This window comes from Nicotiana sylvestris, chromosome 8 (assembly GCF_000393655.2).
Source record: "Nicotiana sylvestris chromosome 8, ASM39365v2, whole genome shotgun sequence".
NCBI classification, from domain to species: Eukaryota; Viridiplantae; Streptophyta; class Magnoliopsida; order Solanales; family Solanaceae; genus Nicotiana; species Nicotiana sylvestris.
In genome coordinates this window covers 47,221,494-47,248,652 of record NC_091064.1, presented here as the reverse complement: position 1 = coordinate 47,248,652, position 27,159 = coordinate 47,221,494, and the positions used below count along the sequence as shown (strand labels likewise).

At 41.2% G+C, this 27,159-nt stretch overlaps 1 protein-coding gene across 1 annotated transcript; it reads right to left on the bottom strand.

Annotated features, from left to right (window-relative positions):
• LOC138874994 (uncharacterized) lies at positions 1-27,159 on the bottom strand. Its single transcript, XM_070153797.1, has 7 exons — positions 27,049-27,159; positions 20,849-21,019; positions 20,279-20,771; positions 14,366-14,546; positions 13,140-13,440; positions 597-767; positions 1-519 (listed from the first exon to the last, which is right to left on the bottom strand). Exons 1-7 carry the CDS (start codon positions 27,157-27,159, stop codon positions 1-3), a joined length of 1,947 nt encoding a protein of 648 aa, XP_070009898.1.

Here is a 27,159-nt window from a genome sequence, read left to right as displayed (position 1 = left end):
CTACGGCCTGTCGGCCTCGTATTCACTTTCTTCAGCATCGAGCAAAAGTAACAGAGCATCATGCTTGTCCGCCCTTGCTAGCGCCAATTCTTCCGAGAAGATGAAGCCCCTAGCACAAATCTCCTTAAGGGTCATTCTTCGAGACTTGCATTGAGCATATTCTTCAATCCTCTCTTCATGGTCAAGGATCCTTCTCAGCTCAGCTTGAGCATCGGCAACATCCTTTAAATAGATCGCCATCTCCTGGTCAGCCTTAGTCCGGCTCATTGCAGCTTCTACCCGGGCATCGACGATCTCAGCCCTAGCTTTCAAAAGCTCAGACTCGAGCTTCGCAATCATATCTGCTTGAACCGAAGCATTATCGTGAACTAAGCAAAGTTGAGCCTCAAAGGCAGGAACTTTAGCTAGAGCATCCTTACCCTCTAAAGCCCGAGCCACCGCTCGAGTTTTTAGCTCATCATGATTATGCCTGGCCCGGCCAACTTCATCCCGAAGCCGATACAGGGCCTCTGTCTTTTTCTGCAATTGAAATAAATGAAGCATTAGCCTCGGAAACTAGAAGACGGAATGCACACTCACCTGGAACAGAAAATTACCTGCTCCTTCAAGTAGCTCTCATAATTCAAGCTCCGACCCACCTCATACTGCAAGTATACCAACTCAACCTCCTTTTCATCGCAAAGGAGCCTAAGGGATCTCTCCTCATCCAAAGCTCTCCGCAACCTGGCTTCATGATGAAGCAGCTCGGATTTAAGCTTGTCGAAGGCCTGCAAAAGAAAACCCAGTAAGGAAGGGAAGGCATGAAGCTTTAAAGGCATGTGAGAAAACTAACTACAAAATGAAGCCATCGGGCGTCCTTGAAGGCCAAGAGCACACCTACTAATCTAGTTCCTTCATCCTTGAAAGAGGCGATTCCGGTCGAAGCACGATCGCTCGGTGTATGCGATCCCGGGGTTCTAGCATCTCCCGAAGTAGTACAGATGGAAAAAGAAGGCGACAACAATGGAGAAATCTTCTTTACAGAACTAGAAATCACGGACGTTCCAGGCTCGGACGATACTTCCGCTCCGAAGCCCCGGTTCCGTCTTGCCCTTCTTTGAGCGCCACCTCCTTGAAAAAACATCTCTCGCTTATTATTGTCGTTCATTAGCCCGGGGGCTGACGACCCCTTCCCCTCTCCATAGGAGAACGACATAGCCTCAGAAGGCTATTCGATGCCTATAACAACAAGCTTAATATGCATAAAGGGAAAATGCCTCTCCAAATGAAGGAAGGGAGGGGAAAATATAACACAACACTCACTATTATGTTTTTCTTCCCATCTGCCCCAGGACAAAGCTTTCCACTTGCGCTCATCACAGGTCGAGTGAGTCACCAACTTTTGGACCCAGTCCGGCAAATCAGGAACGTCACCCGACGCCCATGAAACCGTTGCAGAAAGAGAAAGGAGGGCACGGTTACGAAACCAATTCTCGCCATAGGCAAAACTAAGAAGGGGAAATACACTATTTACGTGTATAATTCCAATCCTCAGGGAATGGCATAAGCTCTACGGGGATAATGTTAGCAGTCCATACTCGGATGAAAGGGCTGGTATAGCCTAATAAGATGACCGAGCATAAATTCAAGCCTCGTCTTCTCCGCGAAAAATCACATAGTCAATATTGTTCGCCAAAATGATGGATGGATATGTGCCAAGGTAACCCAACACTCTGAGCAGGAGTCGAGCACAACCCTATCAAGAGGGGTCAGTGTGAAAGGATACGTGTACACATTCAAGAACTTGTCGGCACGATCCGTGATGCCCTCACCTGGGGAAAATACCTGTAACACCATTTTCTCCCACCATCCACTGTCTTTTCTCACTAACTCAAGATGCTCTTCTCCTATCAAAGAAGTAGTCTTCAAGGTATACTCTCATTGGTCCTGAATGCCGGAGGCAGAGCTCTCCCCTCTCTACCGGACAGACCCCGATGCGGTAGTCACGGCTATGACGAGATTAGATAACTAATGCAGAAATTTGTGCAAGTACAATAGTGCTGAAGTAATGTAAGACTTGACGCAAAAAAAAGAAGGTTAAGTACTTAAAATGGTAGGATCTCCGAAAGAGCAGAAGCAATCCTATTTATACATGGAAGAAACGTCAAAGCCGACTAGAAACACTAATCGATGTCATCATCGCTAGTCCCGAGGTGGTACCCGACCTCGAGGACCTCCATCAGAACAAGGCTAGGCTCCAAAAAACCAACAATGCCTTTGCTAGTCCCGAGGTGGTACCTGACCTCGAGGACCTCCATCAGAACAAGGCTAGGCTCCAATAAGCCAATAATGCCTTTGCCAGTCCCGAGGTGGTACCCGACTTCGAGGACCGCCATCAAAAAGAAGTTAGGCTCTGAAAGGCCAACAACACCTTCGCCAGTCCCGAGGTGGTATCCGACCTTGAGGACCTACATCAAAGGGAAGATTAGGCTCCAGGATGCCAATGGCATCATTATGAGACCTGAGGTGGTACCCGACCTCGGGGGCTTTTTTCAAAAGGGAATGTTAGGCTCCAGGAAGCTAATGACATCATTACGAGACCCGAGGTGGTACCCGACCTTGGGGGCTTTTGTCAAAAGGGAATTAGGCTCCAAGGAAATAATCATTTAAACTCCACCCATATGGTCTTGGCCCTAGGGCACCATATGAGCTCAGATAAACACTTTTTCTAGATCTATCTACAGCGCCCTAAGGTTGTCTGCACTAAGTTAAAAGGCAGTCCCTATCAGCGAGCCTCCGAGCAAATTTCTCCTCAAAAATTACCGTGGAGATTAAGTGATAAATCACGATTTCAAGGCTCGAAGCGTTACTTTCATTCGACTCGAAGTAAGGGGCACGATGACCTAAGTTTATCTGTCCAATCCAGGCTCGATCCAAGGGACGACGAAGGGTTCCGTGGAAGGTCATATTAGTCAATCAAAGGTAAGGAAAAACACTCGCATCTGGGTTCGACATTGATAGTAGCTGATACAATCATGCATTCAGAGTCTCCATAAACGTATATAAAAGGAAATATAGCAAACATCAAAGACAAAACTGGAAAATATCTTTGTATTTAGAAAACACTTGATTGCAGAAGCCCACAAAGGGTCCTTACATGTGATTACAAAAGCCCACAAGGGGTTCTTACATAGAAATAAAGAAGCAAGAAGGTATATATATGGTAAAAGCCTAAGAGCCCAACCTACTCTTGAAGGTGCATCCTCGACAACAACATCTTAGAGCACCGTCTTCTCGAGCGGCATCCCCTCGAGTATGCATCAAAAGCGGTAGTATCTTCTACAACCACCGCCTTAGGGGGATCGTCTCGGTCATCCAGAGTAGTGTCTTCAATGGAAAAGATGAAGAGGAGGAAAGTGGAGAAGCAGGAGGGGATGAAAAATGCCATTGCCCGCCAAAGGACGAGGACCCTCATCGGCCAAGAGAAACTCGGACCGGTAAGAGACTTGGTGAGCGTCGACCTTACTTGCACGGCTACTTTGAGTCCACTTCTTGGGACATTGAGCGATGCAAGCTACCGGTCGGGGGCGAAGTGCCACACCAAACTGGGGTAAGAAGGTAAGTAGTAGTGTATAATTCGAGCACCCTCGTGAGCAACAGTGTATAGTTCAAATACCTTCCCAAGACAAAAAATATCAGCCTTTTTATCTCATCACCTCGAGCCAATAACGACAGCAGTAACAGTCGTAACAACAACAATAACAGCGACAAGATAGTATAATCTCATTCGGCAAAGGGAAGCTCAGGCAAAAGGCCATCACGTAGCCGATGAAAATGCTTTCATGCAACCTTAAGGCCATGAACCCCAAACAAGGTGGTCAACGACGGAGGAAAATAGTGAGGAGAAAAGGATGGATAGATGTTAAAAGGCACTTGGTAAGAAGATAACATCAGAAGGCCCCCATTTATAGGGGAGATAGTATGGCCAACAATGCCATCAATACCTTTGAAAGATGGATCGGCAGGCATAATTAATGAATTATTGAAAACCGAATCGACGGTGCTACTTCGCTTTGGAGAATGGGAATCGACAATGCATTGAATGACGTCAAAAAGGCAAGTCTGTGAGATGTCTCGGCTATTGCGAAGGCTTACGTCATGAGTTGACATCATCAGTATGGCACCATCATAGGAAGCCCGAAGAATCAGATGTCAAGGTCGTTTCTTATTTCTCCTCTCCAAGAAATGTGGGGACTATTTGTATACGGTGAAATCAGAAAGGCCAATTTCTCATTGTTAAGGCATCTTAGAAGATCACCTCAAAGGCTCGAAACCATGAACCGAGTACCCTCCCTCAAGGGTCATCGACACTCGGACTCATGATAGCAACGATCTCGATAACAGTAGAAATGGGAAGTTTGCAAGGCACATGGTAGGACTGATAGAGCCTAGAGAGCTACTCTAAACATGAATCAAGGTGTTATATAATTGTCATATTCCTTTATCTTTATCATTAATGCATTTTGTACTATGTTGGGATTTCCCTCCTATATAAATGGGATCATTGTCATTTTGTAAACCCCCATTGCTTCAATTACTCCACACGAAATATACAAGAAACATTCCATTTTGATCTCTAACATATTCTCTAGTTATTATTGTTTTCATTTATCATCTTCATATTTGTTCATCATTTTTGCTTATCATTGGCCGTAAGGAGCCTCCGTTAATTTTATTATAACTATTAGTCGTATTCTGACCCACTCGATAGCTCCCTACCGAGCTCCAGAATCGATCTTGAGGCCCCGAATCAACAGGCTCGAGGCCCCGATAATTGGCTCAACGGTTTGATTATTGCCCCATCCTAAACTCTTATTTCATTTCTAAATCTCACATACGTAGCATCTACTACTTATCAACCAGCATAAAATTAGATCATGTATTTTTAAAGTCCCATAAACAAATTTAATTGTTATTACCATTTTCACGGTAAGAATTAAGTACATTCCTCATGCTATGAAAGTTATGGAGTGACTATCATGGTTTATTAGTTTTTTTTCTAAGGGAAAGATTGGTCAAGGTATCGGAAGTAGCTAAATTGTGATCTTTGTTAGCACTCAGTTATTGTTTTGTATATTAGTTTCATGTATTCCTTTTTATTATATCGTAGTATAGTTCTATTGCTGGTTTTTGGTGCAGGTTTTATCAGTGAGTATCTTTTAACTAAAAAGCCTTGTCACTACTTCAATGAGGATAGACAAGATACTTACTGGCTATATGGGGTCAATTGTACTCATACTACACTTCTGCACCTTGCGTGCAGATTTTTGGAGCAGGGCTGCTGGTGATGTCGGAAGCTGACTCTGAAGATGCTCGTGCATTCCGGATATAACTGCCATTTGTCCTTGGTAACTTTAGATTTTGCTAATATGTTTATGTAACTTTCAAAGAGATCATGTATTTATTTGTATCATTTTTGTAAATTTCAAATCTTAGGAGCTCATGATTCGTACTACTAGTTCTTAGGTTAATTTTTAAATGTTTAGATAATTCTTCTCTATTTTCCTATAATCTTAGTTGGATTGTATTGACTGTTATTTGGCTTAACTAGCATATCGAGTTTGGTTCCATAACGACTAGTGGTATTTGGGTCATGATAAGTTGGTATTAGAGCTCTAGGTTCATAGGTTCTATGAGTCATGAGCAAGTTTCTAGTACAGTCTTGCGGATCAGTATGATGATATCCATACCCATCTTCGAGACGCTACAGGGCATTTAGGATAAATTTCACATCTTTCTTTCCTTATCATGCGACATTGATTCAGCTTAAAGCGTAACTCTTTGAATTTTTTCCACGCATTCGTATGCGTATATGAGCTCTCGTTATCAACTGTGCATCGATGGCATATGATTCCATGGATGAGGTGTGAGATGTGTGCTGTGGGTCAGTCTGGAGGACTTGAGGCAGGGTTTTGACTGCAGCTTGAGCACGGAAAATTCGGTTATGTGTGCATGTGCTTTTGGACTTATAAGTCCGGTAGTGTCCCTATGAGTGGAATTTGTGGTTAGATGACTAAATGATGAGTAGAATGTGACTGCGGGTTATGTTCAGATGATTTGAATGTGACGAGAAGAGTATGCTTGAGATGTAAAAAGGACTAATGGGTGCTTGATTTCTATTTTTATGTGACGTGTAGTCTCGAGTTATGAGTGTGTTGAAAGGTTTTTCATGTTGTTTAACTTTGAGACAAATTTGATTCTTATGTCTTATTGATGAGTTCAGATTCAGGATATTAAGTGATGGCGTAGTAGTTGTGGCTAGAATATAAGATTTACATTGGATAGTGTCGAGACTCGAGGTATTTCTATGTCACGCCTCAAAAACCGTGGAACGCGACCGTCGCTCAATTGAGTAAACCCGACTGAACAAGCCTGTTAGATTTTATTCTACCCAAGCTAGTTTATGAATAAAGAGGGAATGTTATCCCATTTATCAAAACACTAAGCAATCTTCCATTAGCAGCTTTCATTTCATTTCCGTTAATGACTTCATTTGTAGTTCACAAAATATTACATGTTTACAAGTTTAATGAAAAACATGCTTATCAAGTACCAACTTTTCTAGTCTGGACTCCCTATATCAACTACCACCCACAAACAGTCTACAGAGCCTCTAAATACAATGGAAGAGTAATAGGGAAACACCGACAACAAGGCTCCGGCTATACCTCAAAACGTGATTAGAAAATGATCAAAAGATACATGACATGATCCCGGGATGGAGTGGGGCTCACAAAGTCTGCTGGGAAGAGAATACTGCTATCACTGGCCGATGCCGCCCACTGTGAAACCACCTGTATCATTAAACGATACAGCGCCCCCGACAAAAAGGATTTTAGCGCCGTCGAATAGCACTAGTATGTAAGGCTAAAAGTCCTCTTTCAGAATAGAATAACCATACAAGCAAAGAAACCACAAAACAGTAAGTCAAAATCAACAATATACTAGCATCCAATTTGAAACATGTAAGTCTTCTAGTTTACGAAAATAATATATATAATTTTTGGTTGGGAGATCATTATCATCGATATGAGTTATACCGCCGTCTTTCTTAGCATGGAGTCCGATCACGACCCGATTGTCTAGGTCGTCCATTTGGAGAGATGTACCACAATCACAATTTCAAGTTTTTGAATTTCCAGTTTTTGATTCCCTGCACAATACAACCATGTGTACGGCATGGCGTCCGATCACAGCCCGATTGGCTAGGCTGCCTTCCCACATATGCCGTATGGGTTGGCGTTACCAATTTATAAATGTTACCAAGTTCATCCCAATTAAGGGAAATAATCAAGGTTCGTCCCTACACCGGCACGTGTAGTTTCAGGTGTGAGCCTTATGACCCACCCTTCCTTGCTTTTGCTAATGATACTGCCAAAAATATTTTTGATGTGATTTGATATTGCACACAATTGTAATATAAATACAAGTATACAACTATAGCATAAATAGAACCATGCTTACCTCAATACCTTTCACATTTTATAGTTTTTATTGTCATACCTCCTTTTTCACCTACACCCCCGGAAGGAATGAGGGAGTTTTTCTAATTAAAGAACAATCGAAACGGGATTACTTACATTAAATTAGATTCAGAGTCGCCACTTGGGAGATTTATGGTGTCCCAAGTCACAGGTTTAAAATCCCGAGTTGAGGAAAAGATTGACTATGTTTTACAGTCCGCGAACCAGAAATTCGGGTAAGGAATTCTGTTAACCCGGGAGAAGGTATTAGGCATTCCCGAGTTCCGTGGTTCTAACACGATCGCTCAACTGTTATATTCGGCTTAATTATATGATTTTAAAACAATTTCAACCTATGTGCATTTATACTTAAAATCGCTTTTAATTCATTTTCAGGAAGATTTCAACGTTATACAAAATATGTTTTTGGATTGCGCCGCATGAAATGCACCCACGATCCACGACATATTTATTTAACGTTGTTAGGACTTGGATTTGGGTCACATGAAATACACACCCGAGTTTAAGAAGGTAATTTTAAATTACGCGCCTAAAGCAACTATGCGTTTTTAACTTCGTGAGGGCCATGGAAAATTCGCTAAATGGCGTGCCTTGATTTCTAAAAAAACAAATAAATTAATTAAATGAGGGCCGTGCATTTAAGACTTTTGTTTGTCATGGCTCACATCGAATTTCCATACAAAATGTGTGCCAAGAAACCAATAACGAGCATCACCAAGCAAAACAGAGTTGAGTCACTGAAACTTGATACACGAACTTCAAACAAGAATAATAGGGGATTGTGGCAAAACAAATAATAATGGTACACGGGTTGATCTCCAATTTTTCTCACTACTGCACAATCAAATAATAGCAAATAATAAGCTAAGAACTATGAGCTGCTAATTTACATGTAAGACACCGTACAACTTAACACATTAAATACTAAAAATAAATAATCCAGTACGCTAAATACTACGCTAAATGAAAACAAGGAAGATAAATTTCTTATGACCTAAATTTAATATACATCCAATGATGAGTTCAAAATAGTAGCACCTAAAGTTAATTTAAAAACCAAACTTTGATTCATGAGCTTCAGCCAAATGACAACAAACTTAAATATACTCCAAAGAACAATCGGCACATGTTGTACATTTGTTTAAGCTAAAGCAAAAAGCTAAAGCTAAAGTAAAAGCAAAAAGGTGCTATTATTTTAGGCGCTTTTAATATTTCGGGAAAAATTCAAAGTTATTTAAAACACATCGTAAGCCACGCTACATAAATGCACCCGCGGTCTACGACACATTTTATCTAATCTTGAGATTTGGGTCACATAAATGAGCACCCGAATTTAGGAGGGTAAATATTTTAAAACAACGCGCCTAAAGCAACTATGCGTTTTTACCTTTGCGAGGGCCCTGAAAATTTGCTAAATGACGTGCCTCGAGATCTAAGGTTTTCAAAAGAAATAATTAAACGAGGGCCACGCATTTTAGATTTTATTTGGCGCGGCGCACCTCAATTCCATTTCAAAAAGATTAGTTAACTTCCCAAGAAACAAGATTAATAGATCTACTTTCATTTCAAATTGATTAGTACGTTTTGAGCAATCTATTCAAAGTAGCATGCCCGCGTCATTCCCATTTGACACAGGTACATCTATGCAAATGGTAATTCCATGTTACACATCTACTCATTATGCATTATATTTCTTCATCACCCTAATTAGGTATCACATTGTGTGCAGAAAATTAAAAAAAAGTAACACAAATGTTCTAGAACTACCAAAACTAACTAGAATAAGTAAGACTCCTGAAAATTAATTGACATTCTCTTGGGATAAAGATAAAGTAGAAGACATCCACAAAGCGCAAGAACAACAATCCAGTCCTTAACCAAATCAATCATCAAAGTGAAAGGGCATACCAAAATCAGGTTTCATAGACTAATGACCAAGCAACAATAATTAACCATGAAATTCTAAACTTCAAAGTATGGAAAACGTATTCCTGGACTAAAACTATGCATTCAATTCTATACTTGAAACAATAACATTATAATTAATCAGTTATGAATCTTCATACCATATTCATGCTTGGTCAAGTTTTGCCTCAACAGTTCATGGTTCAATTATAACATAATATTTTAGTTAAATCCAACTGAAAACAACTAAATTACATTGAACTGGGTGACTAAGGATATAAACATCATAAAAGAACAACACAGATTTGATGTCATGCTTCCAATTCTCATTTCATCTTCATTATGAAACCTATAGTCATCAGAAGTCAAGGGGAATGTACCTGGTTACAACAGCAAGATAAACAAAGCCAAAAGGAGTGATGAGTCAGCAGTACGCAGCAGGAAAAATAGCACTAGTAGCAAAAATTCAACCCAGGAAAATGAATCGGAAGTAAGAGAAAACAGTTTCAATTGAGCAATAACCAACCAACTTCACAACCAAACTTCAAACAACCAAATCTACTCCATTCCCACACTAGATCCTTGGACAATCTTCAGAAAACTACAAGCCTCTTAAAATTATAGAAAAGAAAATGCAATGGAACAGTAGTTCTTCCCTTTTTTTTTGGTTTTCAGCTATTTTTTATTTTTTCTAAATTTTCTCTCTTGAAGTTCCAGCCACCTCTATCTCTGTATTTTTCAGCTCTTAACTCTCTATTGTTCTCTCTTGTGTTTTTTGTATGTCTATCTATGTCCCCCTTTGAATTCAGTCTCTTAGCTTAAATAGGCCAATAGAAAATGCCTCTTTGATTCACAAAATGGCCTTTCAACATTTTAAAAATTGATTCCACTCAACCCTTATTGAATTAAATTTTCTAATAGTGAAATCTAAACCCTACCAATACTAGAAGCTTCTTTAGTTGGTTAGGTAGATAATCCCTTTTATTAAAGAAATCTTAGGCTATCTTTAAAGGATTTCTAATTACTTTTAACCACAGTTGGGATTTGAATCCTTTTAGACAACTAATTATCCCAAACTTAGTTCAACACCCTCTACACTCAGCTTCTCAACTAAAATTCCTCAATTAATCACACTAAATGGATTCGGACTACAGTAGAATTAGAAGCTATTTTCAACTCTCATAACTCAAAGATCAAATTTAGTTCATGAGGCTAAGTTTTAACTTAGAAAAGTCAAACATGTTGCATCGAGTAGTCGCGTAGGGAAGGGCGTAGGAATGAGGCATAGGATACGCGGCTTCAAACTCACTCAAATCTTCACCAAATGATTTCAGTCATTGGATTCAACTTCTAAAGCACCCCAATATCAAACCCCATTTACCACTTTGAACAAACATTCAATAGCTCACATTAACCACACATGGTTGATATATACTAAATCCAAATTGATTTGTTTCACAAATTAAACGTAGTGTATATGTTCGGATCTCAATGTCCTTATGGCTACTACTGTACATTTGGATCTTTCTTACTTCTTTATGACTTTGCAAAAGAGAAGATCTTATACTAATCTGTGTAGAAACTCAATAGCGAGCAAATGCATGTGCCATCTCAAGAGGCCTACTTTATTTCTGTTTTTCTATTTTCCACCCTATGGAATCCACACAATAATTCCCCTCCCTTAAGTATTCACGAAACCCCAAACTACTACTATCACATAAACAGTAAGACTGAAACAAACAAAATCAAATAAAAATTCATAGAGCCATGACACCAGATCTAGCAATTAGAAGGATAAGTAAAGTTAAAGTGTGGCCTTTTAATAGCAACAATTCCTTTCTCAATATTGAATTAGTACAGAACCTCGGCACAAGGTCAGCTAACAGCAGCAACGAACTGAACTTTGACCGAACCTCGACGAAACAACCTCGGATTCCGACCAAACCGCTACCAGAAACCTAAACAACTGAACCTCGCTTGAAATCGGAAAGGGTTTGAAGGAGACGATAGGGTGGGGTCATTGTTCTCTTGCGGCGGATGATCTTCTTCAGATTGTAGGCGTCATTTTGTGTGTCTAGGGTTTAATTTGTATAAGTCTAGGTCTTTTAAGAAGAATAAGGATCCAAGTCTTGGGTTGAACTAGGGTAAAAAAATGGTTTGGGCTTGGGGATTAAATTGAATTGGCCCAAAATTCTTTTCCCTTTCTATTTATTTCCAAAATATTTTGCTTCTCAAAATTAATTAAAATTCAAAATAATCTATAAAACCAAATCAGCCTTAAAAATACTTATTAACTCTAAATAATAATTATCACAAATAATTAAATACCAAATTACAAAATTTTGACATTAAACACTAAAAATGGAGAATACGTTATTTTTTGTAATTTATTTTCATTTTTGTAAAGCAACAATTTACTAAAATAACCAAAAATGTAAAATCAAATCGTAAGTGCAGATGCTATATTTTTGTATTTTTAATGCATTAATAAAATTAAATATGCACACAAAAATATGCAAACAATCAGGAAAATCGCACAGTAATTCCTAGAATAACACATAATTAAAGAAAGAAAAAAAAGTCTAATTTTGGGAATTCTTTTGGAGTAATTCGTATGAGGCAAAAATCACGTTCTCACAGCTGCCCCTCTTTGCCCGAAAACACGAAGAGTTTTTGTGCAAAGATAAAGTGAGCGGATACGAGCGATTTTTGCCCGTTTGAATACTCCGTGGGAAGCATTTTTTGAAAGATTTGACCGAACCTCTGCTTCAAAGGTTTCCTACATATCCTTGGTTATAAAGGAATCAAGTCAATGTAGTTCGGGAAGTTTCGGTAGCTGGGACTACCATGAAGCTGTGGTTTCACTTTTACTGTTGCTACTACTGATACTGCTTACTGACCTCCTTATTACACCATGACAAAATGAAGAAGCTAGACTAAGCTATAATCTATGCTTTACAAGGATTTATTTTAAAACTGGGTCTTGTGACTGTTGTTGCATTGTTGACTTGTATTTTCTTCAGAAGTTCCTTTGTGGCTGACTTGAATGGTATTTTTTGAAATGCTTTCCTCTTTTTCTCCATGCGGGTACCTGATTGCTGAACTTTTTAAATGTCTTCCTTTGACTATTGTTTCCTTTCCTCTGTTCTCCGGGCGGGCTCCTGATTATTTGAAATTTGAATTGTATTCCCTTGCTCTCTAGGTGGGTGCCTGATTGCCGAAATTTGAAGTGTATTCCCTTGCTCTCCAGGTGGGTGCCTGATTGCTGAAGCTTGAATTGCATTCCCTTGATCTTCAGGTGGGCTCCTGACTGCTGAAACTCGAAATGTATTCCCTTGTTCTCCAGGTGGGCTCCTGATTATTTGAAATTTGAATTGTTTTCCCTTGCTCTCCAGGTGGGCGCCTGATTGCCGAAACTTGAAGTGTATTCCCTTGCTCTCCAAGTGGGCGCCTGATTGCTGAAGGTTGAATTGCATTCCCTTGTTCTTCAGGTGGGCTCCTGACTGTTGAAACTCGAAATGTATTCCCTTGTTCTCCAGGTGGGCTCCTGATTGCCGAAACTTGAACTGTATTCCCTTGCTATCCAGGTGGGTGCCTAATTGCTGAAGCTTGAATTGCATTCCCTTGTTCTTCAGATGGGCTCCTGACTGCTGAAACTCGAAATGTATTCCCTTGTTCTCTAGGTGGACGCCTGACTATTGAATCTTCAACTGCTTCTTCTTGTTCTCCAGGTGGATGCCTGATTGCTGATACTTCAACTGTTGTTCCTTGTTCTCCAGGTGGAGGCCTGATTGATGATATTTCAACTGTCTTTCTTTGTTCTCCAGGTGGATGCCTGATTGTTGAATCTTTAACCGCTTTTCCTTGTTCTCCAGGTGGATGCCTGATTGATGAATCTTTAACTGCTACTCCTTGTTCTCCATGTGGATGCCTGATTGCTGAAACTTGGTCCATCTTCTTTTCGCAACTGCCATCCTTTGGCTTGTTCTCCCTCGTTCCTCCAGGTGGGTGCCTGATTTTTAACAAAATAGATAAAACAAAAGAAAATTTTCTGCCCCAGTTTGGTAACTGGGCGCATTTGTAAGTGTTAATTGTTACCAAATATCTCGAACAATCTATAAGATAGATCCGATTATCCAGGAGAGTCCTGAAAATCTCTAGCAAGTTTCCAAAGCTACATTATATTTTTTAGAGGTATGATTTCTGTCGAATCTTGTTATCTAAGACAGTCTTAAAACTACATCCCATTATCCAGGAGGATTCTGAAATTTCAAATTAAAGCTTATCTTACGAATGACAATTTCAACGCTAAATTGTACTCTCTTATAACAACACTTACTTATCTAATGGAATGCTTAAATTTACGTCCCATTATTCAGGTGGGTCCTGAAAACCCTTATGTGAACTTTGAAGCCAACTTATATCCCTTTTGGTGCACATTTGTCCTACATTCACTACTTATGTTTGTTTTGGATTTTAACCTAGGTCCCATTTTCCAGGAGGGACCTGAAGTTTCGAATTGATTATTGTCTTAAAAAATGAAAATTTCAAACCAACTTATATTTTCACAAAGTAGAGATTATGCTAGATATTGTACTCATGAATATTTCGAATTAAAGCTACGTCCTATTTTCCAGGAGGGTCCTGAAATTTTCCAATTAACTCGAGGGAAAAGGTGGAAAAGGATGGTGTTTCTTCTTGGGGAAAAAGGATGAGGAAGCAGAAAATCACTACATGATTCTGATTAGAAGAAACTAAATAATGTATATACACACCTAAAATTCAGAATATAACTAAGATAAATTCAGAACTTCAACTCTTCATTTCATATTCATGCTTCATGTTTCAGCTTACAGTAACCAGCGTGTCAGTTGTGTACCTGATATTGGAAGTAAAAGAAGAGGAAGATCAGCAGAAATGCAGTAGCATATAATAACAGCAACAGCAGTAGCAAATTGAACACCCAGGGACAGATCTTAAAACCAACAGAGATGATTCCACAACCAGTAACATATTCAAGAATAACCCAACAGCAAACAATACCAGAAACCCAAGCTGAAACCCAAGAATTCAATGAAGCAACACTCCAGAACCAAAAGAAAACCCAAGAAGACCAATCTGAAAATCAGAAGTACCAAATGCAAACCACAAAAGCAGTAGCAATATTCTAATTCTCAGTAGTAAAGAAAGGCTTTACTTTCAGTTTTTAATTCTCAAAGACTGAATTTTTTAAGTTCTGACAAATTAGTTTTCTTTTCAACTTAAGCTCTGAATTTATGATGATCAAATTCCCTTCCTTAATTATGTCCAAGTCTGCTCTATTTATGCTTCATAACAGACCCCTTAATCAATTAAACAAATAATAAAACAATCCACTTTCTCTTACCAAACCCACTACTACATAAAAAATGCAATTATTATTTTATTTAATCAACTTTTCTTGAGCCCCGTAATCCTACTATGTCTTGTTCCCCATTATTGATTAAACAAATGCATTATTCCTCACTACCACATGTCTTGTCCCCCACTATATTATTTTAATACCTTATTTTAATATTATTAGCTTAGTGGACAGAGCACTCACAATAAATAATTGTTCAGATTTTCAATTCCAAAAATACCCCTCTGAAATTACTGAAATTACAATTCTACCCCTGAAAATACTGCAATTTACCATTCTACCCACATCAGCTATAACCAATTCACCTAATCAATTAACCAAAATACAGCAGCTATAACCAATCAAACCTGACAAGTTACAACTAATAATCAAACTCTGCATAATAAACTTGCCAAACAAACTCCTAATCGACAACGTTCATGAATTAACAACACAGTCAGATTCATATCCGAACAAACTCAGCAGAACAAACAAGTAAATACAAATCACTAAACTCGATCATCAATCGAACCTCGAATTAAATCCAACAACATTACAACAAAGATGAATGATTCAAACTAAATCAAAAATTAAAAACCAAAACATAAACTCACATTAAATCACTGGATTAAAAACGAACTTCAAACAAAAAATGAACACCAGTTAAATCTAAATTAAACAACAAAGATGAATGATTCAAGTGATTAAACTAACACACTTCTATATTAAAACTAAACAAAAACAAATGAATAAAAACAAACCAGATAAATAATCAAGAAATGAAAAACAACGAACAAGAAAAGAATCAAACATATACTGATTTCAAATATGAGAATATCAAACAAAATACGGACAAAAATGAAACTTAAACCAACTAACCGGAAATGAACAACGACGAACTCGAACGGAAATGGCAAACTCGAACCAAGACTGCCAACGACCTAATGGATCTCGACTTCAATGAAAATCCACCTTCTCTTTTAACCTTGACGAACTCAGACTGGACCTCACCGAACGACGAACAACAACGGACTCAAACAAAACCAAACGAAACCTTGACAGAACTTCGTTGGACTTTAACCAGACTGCCTCGCTTTTCCTCCGTGTGTGTGCGTGTGGTCGTGGAACCAACAGTAGTGGGGCTGTGTGTTCTTTGCTGGAGGTCGACGAGGCAGTGGCCATGGGAGGGCAGCCACGAGAGCTGGACGTAGCAGGAGCGATGGTGGTCGTTTGGTTGAGGGTTGGAGTGGTTGGACGATGGTTGTTTGGTCGTGAGCTAGGCTGTGCGTGTGTGTGTTGAGGTGAAGCAGCAGCAATGGCTGCTGGAGCTTGACGGGAGAGGGCAGCTATGGTTTCAGCCATAGGAGGGCAGAAAGGAGCGTGGGACGAGGTTGGAGGTCGTTTGGACGTGAGGTTATTTAGCAGATGGTCGTTTGGGACCTATGGGGACGAAGAAGAAGAAGCAGCCACGATGGGGATTTGGGTGGACGACGCAGGCATCCATGGGAGGTGAAGCAGCAGCCATGGTAGGTCGGCGGAGCTCGTCAATGGCGGACGGGGGCGGGGGTCGACTGGTTTTTGGACTGGTTCGTTTGGACGAAGAAGATGAAGAGAGGGGGGTCTGCTGGGTTGGGGTCAGCCATGGGAGCTTGGGACGAGGGGAAGAGGGGTGGTTTTGGAGAAGAAGAAGAGAGGGGGGGGGGGGCGGGTGACTTTGGGTTTTTTTAGGGTTTTTTCAAAACAAATGTCCAAATGGAAGAAAGTGTGGGGGTGTTTGCTTGGGGTTGTGGGGCGGACCGGGTCGACCGAGTTTATTTGGTTTGGGCCTGGTTGATTTAAATTAAAGGTGGCCCAATCCGATTTTCTTCTTCTTTTATTGCTTCTTAAACTAAAACTAAATTCTAAAAAATCCTAAATTAATCTATAAAACTAAATCGATTTTTAAAAGTACAAATTAACTCTCAATAACAATTAACACACAATTAAATAGCAATTACGATAAAACCACATAATTTGGACATTAAATGCTAAAAATGCAACGTACAATATTTTTTATGATTTTTTGTTCTTGTAAAAACAAACTTAATTGCTCCTAATTGTAGAATTAAATCCTAAATGCAAATGCGACATATTTTTCGTATTTTTTTATTAATTTAACAAATAAACATGCATGGACAAAAATACAAATAATTATCAAAATTTGAGAGGAAAATTCTCAAAATTGCACACAAAGGAAAATTGTTTTATTTTGAATTTTTTTTTGGGAGTATTTCTCTCATAGGGCAAAAATCACGTGCTTACAATGATAAAAAGTTTTCCGCCCACCATGGGGCTAAAAATAATAGTGATTATTTTCTTGTTTGTTTCGTCACACAATGCAAGTTATCTTTCACGCTTTTTCTTGCCCAAGATCTTCGATTTCAGGTCAAATGTCTAACTCGGTGAATGGAGGTGAAAACAACAGTCTCAAGGACCACAGAGAAAATGGTGTGGATATTATAGGTATTGGTGTACCACCATAAAACCATGGGAATGCGCTAGAACTAATCCCCATAGATGCGGTCTAACGCGACGCCCAACAAGTCGATATAAGCTCGCATACCGACATGAGCGTGTGTTTAGGAGATCCACAAGAAGCTCAAAAAACCCCAACTAGGGAAGAACATGAGGTTAGCCTATATGTTATTTTTGAAATGTTGTAGGCACAACAACTGGCTATTGCTCAGATGCAAAGTCACAAGAAAACTCCTAGTACGGTAACACCAGGGATAGCCCCCCGGCAAAACAAGTATCAGAGAGATCGAGCAATAACGGGTCGATGACCGATCCCATCATCGTAAAAATGCTTGAGGACCTCACCAGGAGGATCGAATCGAGTGAGAAGATGATAGAAGCAAACGACAAAAAGGTCAAAATCTACAACTCCAGGGTCGATCAAATTTCGGGTGCACCCCCGGTCCTGAAAGGTGTGGATTCGAAGAAGTTCATACAAAGGCCATTCCTAGAGGATGCATCCCCGAAACCCATTCCAAAGACGTTTAGAATGCCAGAACTCCCAAAATACAATGGGACCTCAGACCCCAATGAGCACGATACTGCTTACACTTGTGCAGTGAAGGGCAATGACATAAAGGATGACGATATCGAATCCATCCTATTAAAGAAGTTCGGGGAAACACTCTCGAAGGGGCCATGATGTGGTATCACAACCTAGCAGCAAGGAAATCTGACGTGTTCAAGATCAAGTAGAGAGAGAACGAAATGCTATGAGAATTCATATCTCACTTCCAAACAGAACGAATGAACTACCACTGGTCTCTGACGACAGGGCGGTGCAGGCCTTCACTAAAAGTCTGAATGAATGAAGCTTGGTGGCTTCGAAACAGCTGAAAGAGAATCTGGTCGAATATCCCACCGTGACCTGGTCGGACGTCCACAACTAATATCAGTCGAAAATCATGGTCGAAGATGACTAGTTGGGACCCTCCTCGGGCTCAGTATACCCAAGCAGGCTCCTCGCAAAGGAGCCAAAACCAAACAAAGAAAGATACGAGCCATACACCAAAGATAGGAGGAAGGCCCCAAGGCTCAACCCACCTAGCAATGATCAAAGGATAAATCGAGGACAGGATCCTCGGGGACTCATTAACAGAGCCAAATTCGATAGGAACGCAGGGCCAACAGAGGCACCTCACTTATCAGAATACAACTTCAACGTCGATGTATCGGACATCGTGTTCGCCATTAGTAAAATCAGAGACGCCAGGTGGCCCAGGCCTGTACAATCAGATCCTTCACAAAGGAATCATAACTTAGTGTGGGAGGTTCACAACACGCATGGCCACAGGACCGAGGATTTCCACCAACTCCGAGAAGAGGTAGATCAACTACTTAACAAAGGTCACCTTCGAGAATTCCTCCACGACCGAGCCAAAAATCAGTTTCGAGAAAGAGAGGCGGCCAAGAAGAATGAAACAAATGAGCCACAACATGTCATCCACATGATCTTAGGAGGCGTCGATGCCCCGCAGAAACCCGTGATGAGAAGGACAAAATTATCCATCACTAGAGAAAAGCAAACCCGAGGGTATATATCCGAGGATGCCCTCACATTCAGCGAATAGGACACCGAGACCTTGTCTCAACCTCACAATGACGCACTGGTAATCTCTTTCCTTGTACATTCTTTTCAAATAAAATGTGTACTCATGGATCCAGGTAACTCGGCCAACATTATCACGTCGAGGGTGATAGAGCAACTCGGACTGCTTGACCAAATCATGCCCACTACTCGAGTCCTCAACGGATTCAATATGGGAAGTGAAATAATGAAAGGAGAAATCACCCTCCCAGTCACCGTGGCCGGAATAACCCAAAATGCTAAATTCCATGTCATCGAAGGAGACATGAGGTACAACGCCATGCACGATGCGGCCGTGGATACATTGCATGAGAGCAGTACCGTCCACTATTCACCAAATGATGAAATTACTGACAAAGGATGGGATTAAAACCGTCTATGGGGAATAGCATGCGGCAAGGGAAATGTTCGCGGTGCACGATGTGGCACCGGCACCAATACTTCCGACCGCAAAAGAGCTGAAGGGTAATCAAGCCACACCTTCGATTAAGCCCGATTAAACAAAGTAAAGGACTGTATCAACTCCTAAACATTGGCTTCGAGATACTCATCCTCCGAGCCAAATCTCCAATGTGCTCTATCATCGCCATATAATGACTCACAATCAAGGTTTTTTGTTAAGACGTCGAAGAGTCAGGAAAACACTATTTATCCTTATCGAGGGAAAAACAAAGCCCACATAAAAGGTCGCTTTGACCCAAAGCGTAAGAGCCATTGTCGCCAGCCTTATGAGCCCCAGGGCCATACACATAAAAGGCTGCATCGGCCCAAGGCTTAAGAGCCACTGTCGCCAGCCCAACAAATACAAAACTTGAGGGTCAAATGAGCTCGAGTCATTACCTGATTCGGAGATTGAACCCAAAATAGTTAACTAAATATGCCTAAGAGCAAGGCGTAAGAGCCACTGTCGCCAACCCACACTAAATTGACGCATCAACCCAAGGTGTAAGAGCCATTGTCGCCAACCCACATACACTAAAAGGTCGCATCGGCCAAAAGCATGAGAGCTATTGTCTCCAGCCTAAATTTTGGCCATTCAAAGGTCAAATAAGCTCGAGTCGATGCCTGACTTGGGGACTGAGCCCAAAATGGGTGGCCTAAATATGCCTAAGAGCAAACGTACGTAAGATCCCACAGGCCAGTCTAATGAGCCCCGAGGCCACATCATGACAAAAAAAGGATACGAAAGAAATAAAGCCGCTAGGTATTCTTTCATACACATGTGTGAAAAAGCACAATCTCCATCTACAAACATGCTACAAAAGTGCTATATACAGATTAAAAAATCTATGCCCCCCGGGGACTACGGCCTGTCGGCCTCGTATTCACTTTCTTCAGCATCGAGCAAAAGTAACAGAGCATCATGCTCGTCCGCCCTTGCTAGCGCCAATTCTTCCGAGAAGATGAAGCCCCTAGCACAAATATCCTTAAGGGTCATTCTTCGAGACTTGCATTGAGCATATTCTTCAATCCTCTCTTCATGGTCAATGATCCTTCTCAGCTCAGCTTGAGCATCAGCAACATCCTTTAAATAGATCACCATCTCCTGGTCAGCCTTAGTCCGACTCATTGCAGCTTCTACCCGGGCATCGACGATCTCAGCCCTAGCTTTCAAAAGCTCAGACTCGAGCTTCGCAATCATATCTGCTTGAACCGAAGCGTTATCGTGAACTAAGCAAAGTTGAGCCTCAAAGGCAGGAACTTTAGCTAGAGCATCCTTACCCTCTAAAGCCCGAGCCACCGCCCGAGTTTTTAGCTCATCATGATTATGCCTGGCCCGGCCAACTTCATCCCGAAGCCGATCCAGGGCCTCCGTCTTTTTCTGCAATTGAAATAAATGAAGCAATAGCCTCGGAAACTAGAAGACGGAATGCACACTCACCTGGAACAGAAAATTACCTGCTCCTTCAAGTAGCTCTCATAATTCAAGCTCCGACCCACCTCATACCGCAAGTATACCAACTCAACCTCCTTTTCATCGCAAAGGAGCCTAAGGGATCTCTCCTCATCCAAAGCTCTTCGCAACCTGGCTTCATGATGAAGCAGCTCGGATTGAAGCTTGTCGAAGGCCTGCAAAAGAAAACCCAGTAAGGAAGGGAAGGCATGAAGCTTTAAAGGCATGTGAGAAAACTAACTACAAAATGAAGCCGTCGGGCGTCCTTGAAGGCCAAGAGCACACCTACTAATCTAGTTCCTTCATCCTTGAAAGAGGCGATTCCGGTCGAAGCACGATCGCTCGGTGTATGCGATCCCGGGGTTCTAGCATCTCCCAAAGTAGTACAGACGGAAAAAGAAGGCGACAGCAATGGAGAAATCTTCTTTACAGAACTAGAAATCACGGACGTTCCAGGCTCGGACGATGCTTCCGCTCCGAAGCCCCGGTTCCGTCTTGCCCTTCTTTGAGCGCCACCTCCTTGAAAAAACATCTCTCGCTTATTATTGTCGTTCATTAGCCCGGGGGCTGGCGACCCCTTCCCCTCTCCATAGGAGAACGACATAGCCTAAGAAGGCTCTTCGATGCCTATAACAGCAAGCTTAATATGCATAAAGGGAAAATGCCTCTCCAAATGAAGGAAGGGAGGGGAAAATATAACACAACACTCACCATTATGTTTTTCTTCCCATCTGCCCCGGGACAAAGCTTTCCACTTGCGCTCATCACAGGTCGAGTTAGTCACCAACTTTTGGATCCAGTCCGGCAAATCAGGAACGTCACCCGACGCCCATGAAACCGCTGCAGAAAGAGAAAGGAGGGCACGGTTACGAAACCAATTCTCGCCATAGGCAAAACTAAGAAGGGGAAATACACTATTTATGTGTATAATTCCAATCCTCAGGGAATGGCATAAGCTCTACGGGGATAATGTTAGCAGTCCATACTCGGATGAAAGGGCTGGTATAGCCTAATAAGATGACCGAGCATAAATTCAAGCCTCGTCTTCTCCGCGAAAAATCACGTAGTCAATATTGTTCGCCAAAATGATGGATGGATATGTGCCAAAGTAACCCAACACTCTGAGCAGGAGTCGAGCACAACCCTATCAAGAGGGGTCAGTGTGAAAGGATACGTGTACACATTCAAGAACTTGTCGGCACGATCCGTGATGCCCTCACCTGGGGAAAATACCTGTAACACCATTTTCTCCCACCATCCACTGTCTTTTATCACTAACTCAAGATGCTCTTCTCCTATCAAAGAAGTAGTCTTCAAGGTATACTCTCATTGGTCCTGAATGCCGGAGGAAGAGCTCTCCCCTCTCTACCGGACATACCCCGATGCGATAGTCACGGCTATGACGAGATTAGATAACTAATGCCGAAATTTGTGCATGTACAATAGTGCTGAAGTAATGTAAGACTTGACGCAAATAAAAGAAGGTTAAGTACTTAAAATGGTAGGATCTCCGAAAGAGCAGAAGCAATCCTATTTATACATGGAAGAAACGTCAAAGCCGACTAGAAACACTAATTGATGTCATCATCGCTAGTCCCGAGGTGGTACCCGACCTCGAGGACCTCCATCAGAACAAGGCTAGGCTCCAAGAAGCCAACAATGCCTTTGCCAGTCCCGAGGTGGTACCTGACCTCGAGGACCTCCATCAGAACAAGGCTCGGCTCCAAGAAGCCAATAATGCCTTTGCCAGTCCCGAGGTGGTACCCGACTTCGAGGACCGCCATCAAAAAGAAGTTAGGCTCTGAAAGGCCAACAACACCTTCGCCAGTCCCGAGGTGGTATCCGACCTCGAGGACCTACATCAAAGGGAAGATTAGGCTCCAGGATGCCAATGGCATCATTATGAGACCTGAGGTGGTACCCGACCTCGGGGGCTTTTTTCAAAAGGGAATGTTAGGCTCCAGGAAGCTAATGACATCATTTCGAGACCCGAGGTGGTACCCGACCATGGGGGCTTTTGTCAAAAGGGAATTAGGCTCCAAGGAAATAATCATTTAAACTCCACCCATATGGTCTTGGCCCTGGGGCACCATCTGAGCTCGGATAAACACTTTTTCTAGATCTATCTATAGCGCCCTAAGGTTGTCTGCACTAAGTTAAAAGGCAGTCCCTATCCGCGAGCCTCTGAGCAAATTTCTCCTCAAAAATTACCGTGGAGATTAAGTGATAAATCACGATTTCAAGGCTCGAAGTGTTACTTTCATTCGACTCGAAGTAAGGGGCACGATGACCTAAGTTTATCTGTCCAATCCAGGCTCGATCCAAGGGACGACGAAGGGTTCCGTGGAAGGTCTTATTAGTCAATCAAAGGTAAGGAAAAACACTCGCATCTGGGTTCGACATTGATAGTAGCTGATACAATCATGCATTCAGAGTCTCCATAAACGTATATAAAAGGAAATATAGCAAACATCAAAGACAAAACTGGAAAATATCTTTGTATTCAGAAAACACTTGATTGCAGAAGCCCACAAAGGGTCCTTACATGTGATTACAAAAGCCCACAAGGGGTTCTTACACAGAAATAAGGAAGCAAGAAGGTATATATATGGTAAAAGCCTAAGAGCCCAACCTACTCTTGAAGGTGCATCCTCGACAGCAACATCTTAGAGCACCGTCTTCTCGAGCGGCATCCCCTCGAGTATGCATCAAAAGCGGTAGTATCTTCTACAACTACCGCCTTAGGGGGATCGTCTCGGTCATCTAGAGTAGTGTCTTCAATGGAAAAGATGAAGAGGAGGAAAGTGGAGAAGCAGGAGGGGATGAAAAATGCCATCGCCCGCCAAAGGACGAGGACCCTCATCGGCCAAGAGAAACTCGGACCGGTAAGAGACTTGGTGAGCGTCGACCTTACTTGCACGGCTACTTTGAGTCCACTTCTTGGGACATTGAGCGATGCAAGCTACCGGTCGGGGGCGAAGTGCCACACCAAACTGGGGTAAGAAGGTAAGTAGTAGTGTATAATTCGAGCACCCTCGTGAGCAACAGTGTATAGTTCAAATACCTTCCCAAGACAAAAAATATCAGCCTTTTTATCTCATCACCTCGAGCCAATAACGACAGCAGTAGCAGTCGTAACAACAACAATAACAGCGACAAGATAGTATAATCTCATTCGGCAAAGGGAAGCTCAGGCAAAAGGCCATCACGTAGCCGATGAAAATGCTTTCATGCAACCTTAAGGCCATGAACCCCAAACAAGGTGGTCAACGATGGAGGAAAATAGTGAGGAGAAAAGGATGGATAGATGTTAAAAGGCACTTGGAAAGAAGATAACATCAGAAGGCCCCCATTTATAGGGGAGATAGTATGGCCAACAATGCCATCAATACCTTTGAAAGATGGATCGGCAGGCATAATTAATGAATTATTGAAAACCGAATCGACGGTGCTACTGTCGCTTTGGAGAATGCGAATCGACAGTGCATTGAATGACGTCAAAAAGGCAAGTCTGTGAGATGTCTCGGCTATTGCGAAGTCTTACGTCATGAGTTGACATCATCAGTATGGCACCATCATAGGAAGCCCGAAGAATCGGATGTCAAGGTCGTTTCTTATTGCTCCTCTCCAAGAAATGTGGGGACTATCTGTATACGGTGAAATCAGAGAGGCCAATTTCTCATTGTTAAGGCATCTTAGAAGATCACCTCAAAGGCTCGAAACCATGAACCGAGTACCCTCCCTCAAGGGTCATCGACACTCGGACTCATGATAGCAACGATCTCGATAACAGTAGAAATGGGAAGTTTGCAAGGCACATGGTAGGACTGATAGAGCCTAGAGAGCTACTCTAAACATGAATCAAGGTGTTATATAATTGTCATATTCCTTTATCTTTATCATTAATGCATTTTGTACTATGTTGGGATTTCCCTCCTATATAAATGGGATCATTGTCATTTTGTAAACCCCCATTGCTTCAATTACTCCACACGAAATATACAAGAAACATTCCATTTTGATCTCTAACATATTCTCTAGTTATTATTGTTTTCATTTATCATCTTCATATTTGTTCATCATTTTTGCTTATCATTGGCCGTAAGGAGCCTCCGTTAATTTTATTATAACTATTAGTCGTATTCTGACCCCCTCGATAGCTCCCTACCGAGCTCCAGAATCGATCTTGAGGCCCCGAATCAACAGCCTCGAGGCCCCGAATCAACAGCCTCGAGGCCCCGATAATTGGCTCAACGGTTTGATTATTGCCCCATCCTAAACTCTTATTTCATTTCTAAATCTCACATACGTAGCATCTACTACTTATCAACCAGCATAAAATTAGATCATGTATTTTTAAAGTCCCATAAACAAATTTAATTGTTATTACCATTTTCACGGTAAGCATTAAGTACATTCCTCATGCTATGAAAGTTATGGAGTGACTATCATGGTTTATTAGTTTTTTTTCTAAGGGAAAGATTGGTCAAGGTATCGGAAGTAGCTAAATTGTGATCTTTGTTAGCACTCAGTTATTGTTTTGTATATTAGTTTCATGTATTCCTTTTTATTATATCGTAGTATAGTTCTATTGCTGGTTTTTGGTGCAGGTTTTATCAGTGAGTATCTTTTAACTAAAAAGCCTTGTCACTACTTCAATGAGGATAGACAAGATACTTACTGGGTATATGGGGTCAATTGTACTCATACTACACTTATGCACCTTGTGTGCAGATTTTTGGAGCAGGGCTGCTGGTGATGTCGGAAGTTGACTCTGAAGATGCTCGTGCATTCCGGATATAACTGCCATTTGTCCTTGGTAACTTTAGATTTTGCTAATATGTTTATGTAACTTTCAAAGAGATCATGTATTTATTTGTATCATTTTTGTAAATTTCAAATCTTAGAAGCTCATGATTCGTACTACTAGTTCTTAGGTTAATTTTTAAATGTTTAGATAATTCTTCTCTATTTTCCTATAATCTTAGTTGGATTGTATTGACTGTTATTTTGCTTAACTAGCATATCGAGTTTGGTGCCATAACGACTAGTGGTATTTGGGTCATGATAAGTTGGTATCAGAGCTCTAGGTTCATAGGTTCTATGAGTCATGAGCAAGTTTCTAGTACAGTCTTGCGGATCAGTATGATGATATCCATACCCATCTTCGAGACGCTACAGGGCATTTAGGATAAATTTCACATCTTTCTTTCCTTATCATGCGACATTGATTCAACTTAAAGCGTAACTCTTTGAATTTTTTCCACGCATTCGTATGCGTATATGAGCTCTCGTTATCAACTGTGTATCGATGGCATATGATTCCATGGATGAGGTGTGAGATGTGTGCTGTGGGTCAGTCTGGAGGACTTGAGGCAGGGTTTTGACTGCAACTTGAGCACGGAAAATTCGGTTATGTGTGCATGTGCTTTTGGACTTATAAGTCCGGTAGTGTCCCTATGAGTGGAATTTGTGGTTAGATGACTAAATGATGAGTAGAATGTGACTGCGGGTTATGTTCAGATGATTTGAATGTGACGAGAAGAGTATGCTTGAGATGTAAAAAGGACTAATGGGTGCTTGATTTCTATTTTTATGTGACGTGTAGTCTCGAGTTATGAGTGTGTTGAAAGGTTTTTCATGTTGTTTAACTTTGAGACAAATTTGATTCTTATGTCTTATTGATGAGTTCAGATTCAGGATATTAAGTGATGGCGTAGTAGTTGTGGCTAGAATATAAGATTTACATTGGATAGTGTCGAGACTCGAGGTATTTCTATGTCACGCCTCAAAAACCGTGGAACGCGACCGTCGCTCAATTGAGTAAACCCGACTGAACAAGCCTGTTACATTTTATTCTACCCAAGCTAGTTTATGAATAAAGAGGGAATGTTATCCCATTTATCAAAACACTAAGCAATCTTCCATTAGCAGCTTTCATTTCATTTCCGTTAATGACTTCATTTGTAGTTCACAAAATATTACATGTTTACAAGTTTAATGAAAAACATGCTTATCAAGTACCAACTTTTCTAGTCTGGACTCCCTATATCAACTACCACCCACAAACAGTCTACAGAGCCTCTAAATACAATGGAAGAGTAATAGGGAAACACCAATAACAAGGCTCCGGCTATACCTCAAAACGTGATTAGAAAATGATCAAAAGATACATGACATGATCCCGGGATGGAGTGGGGCTCACCAAGTCTGCTGGGAAGAGAATACTGCTATCACTGGCCGATGCCGCCCACTGTGAAACCACCTGTATCATTAAACGATACAGCGCCCCCGGCAAAAAGGATGTTAGCGCCAT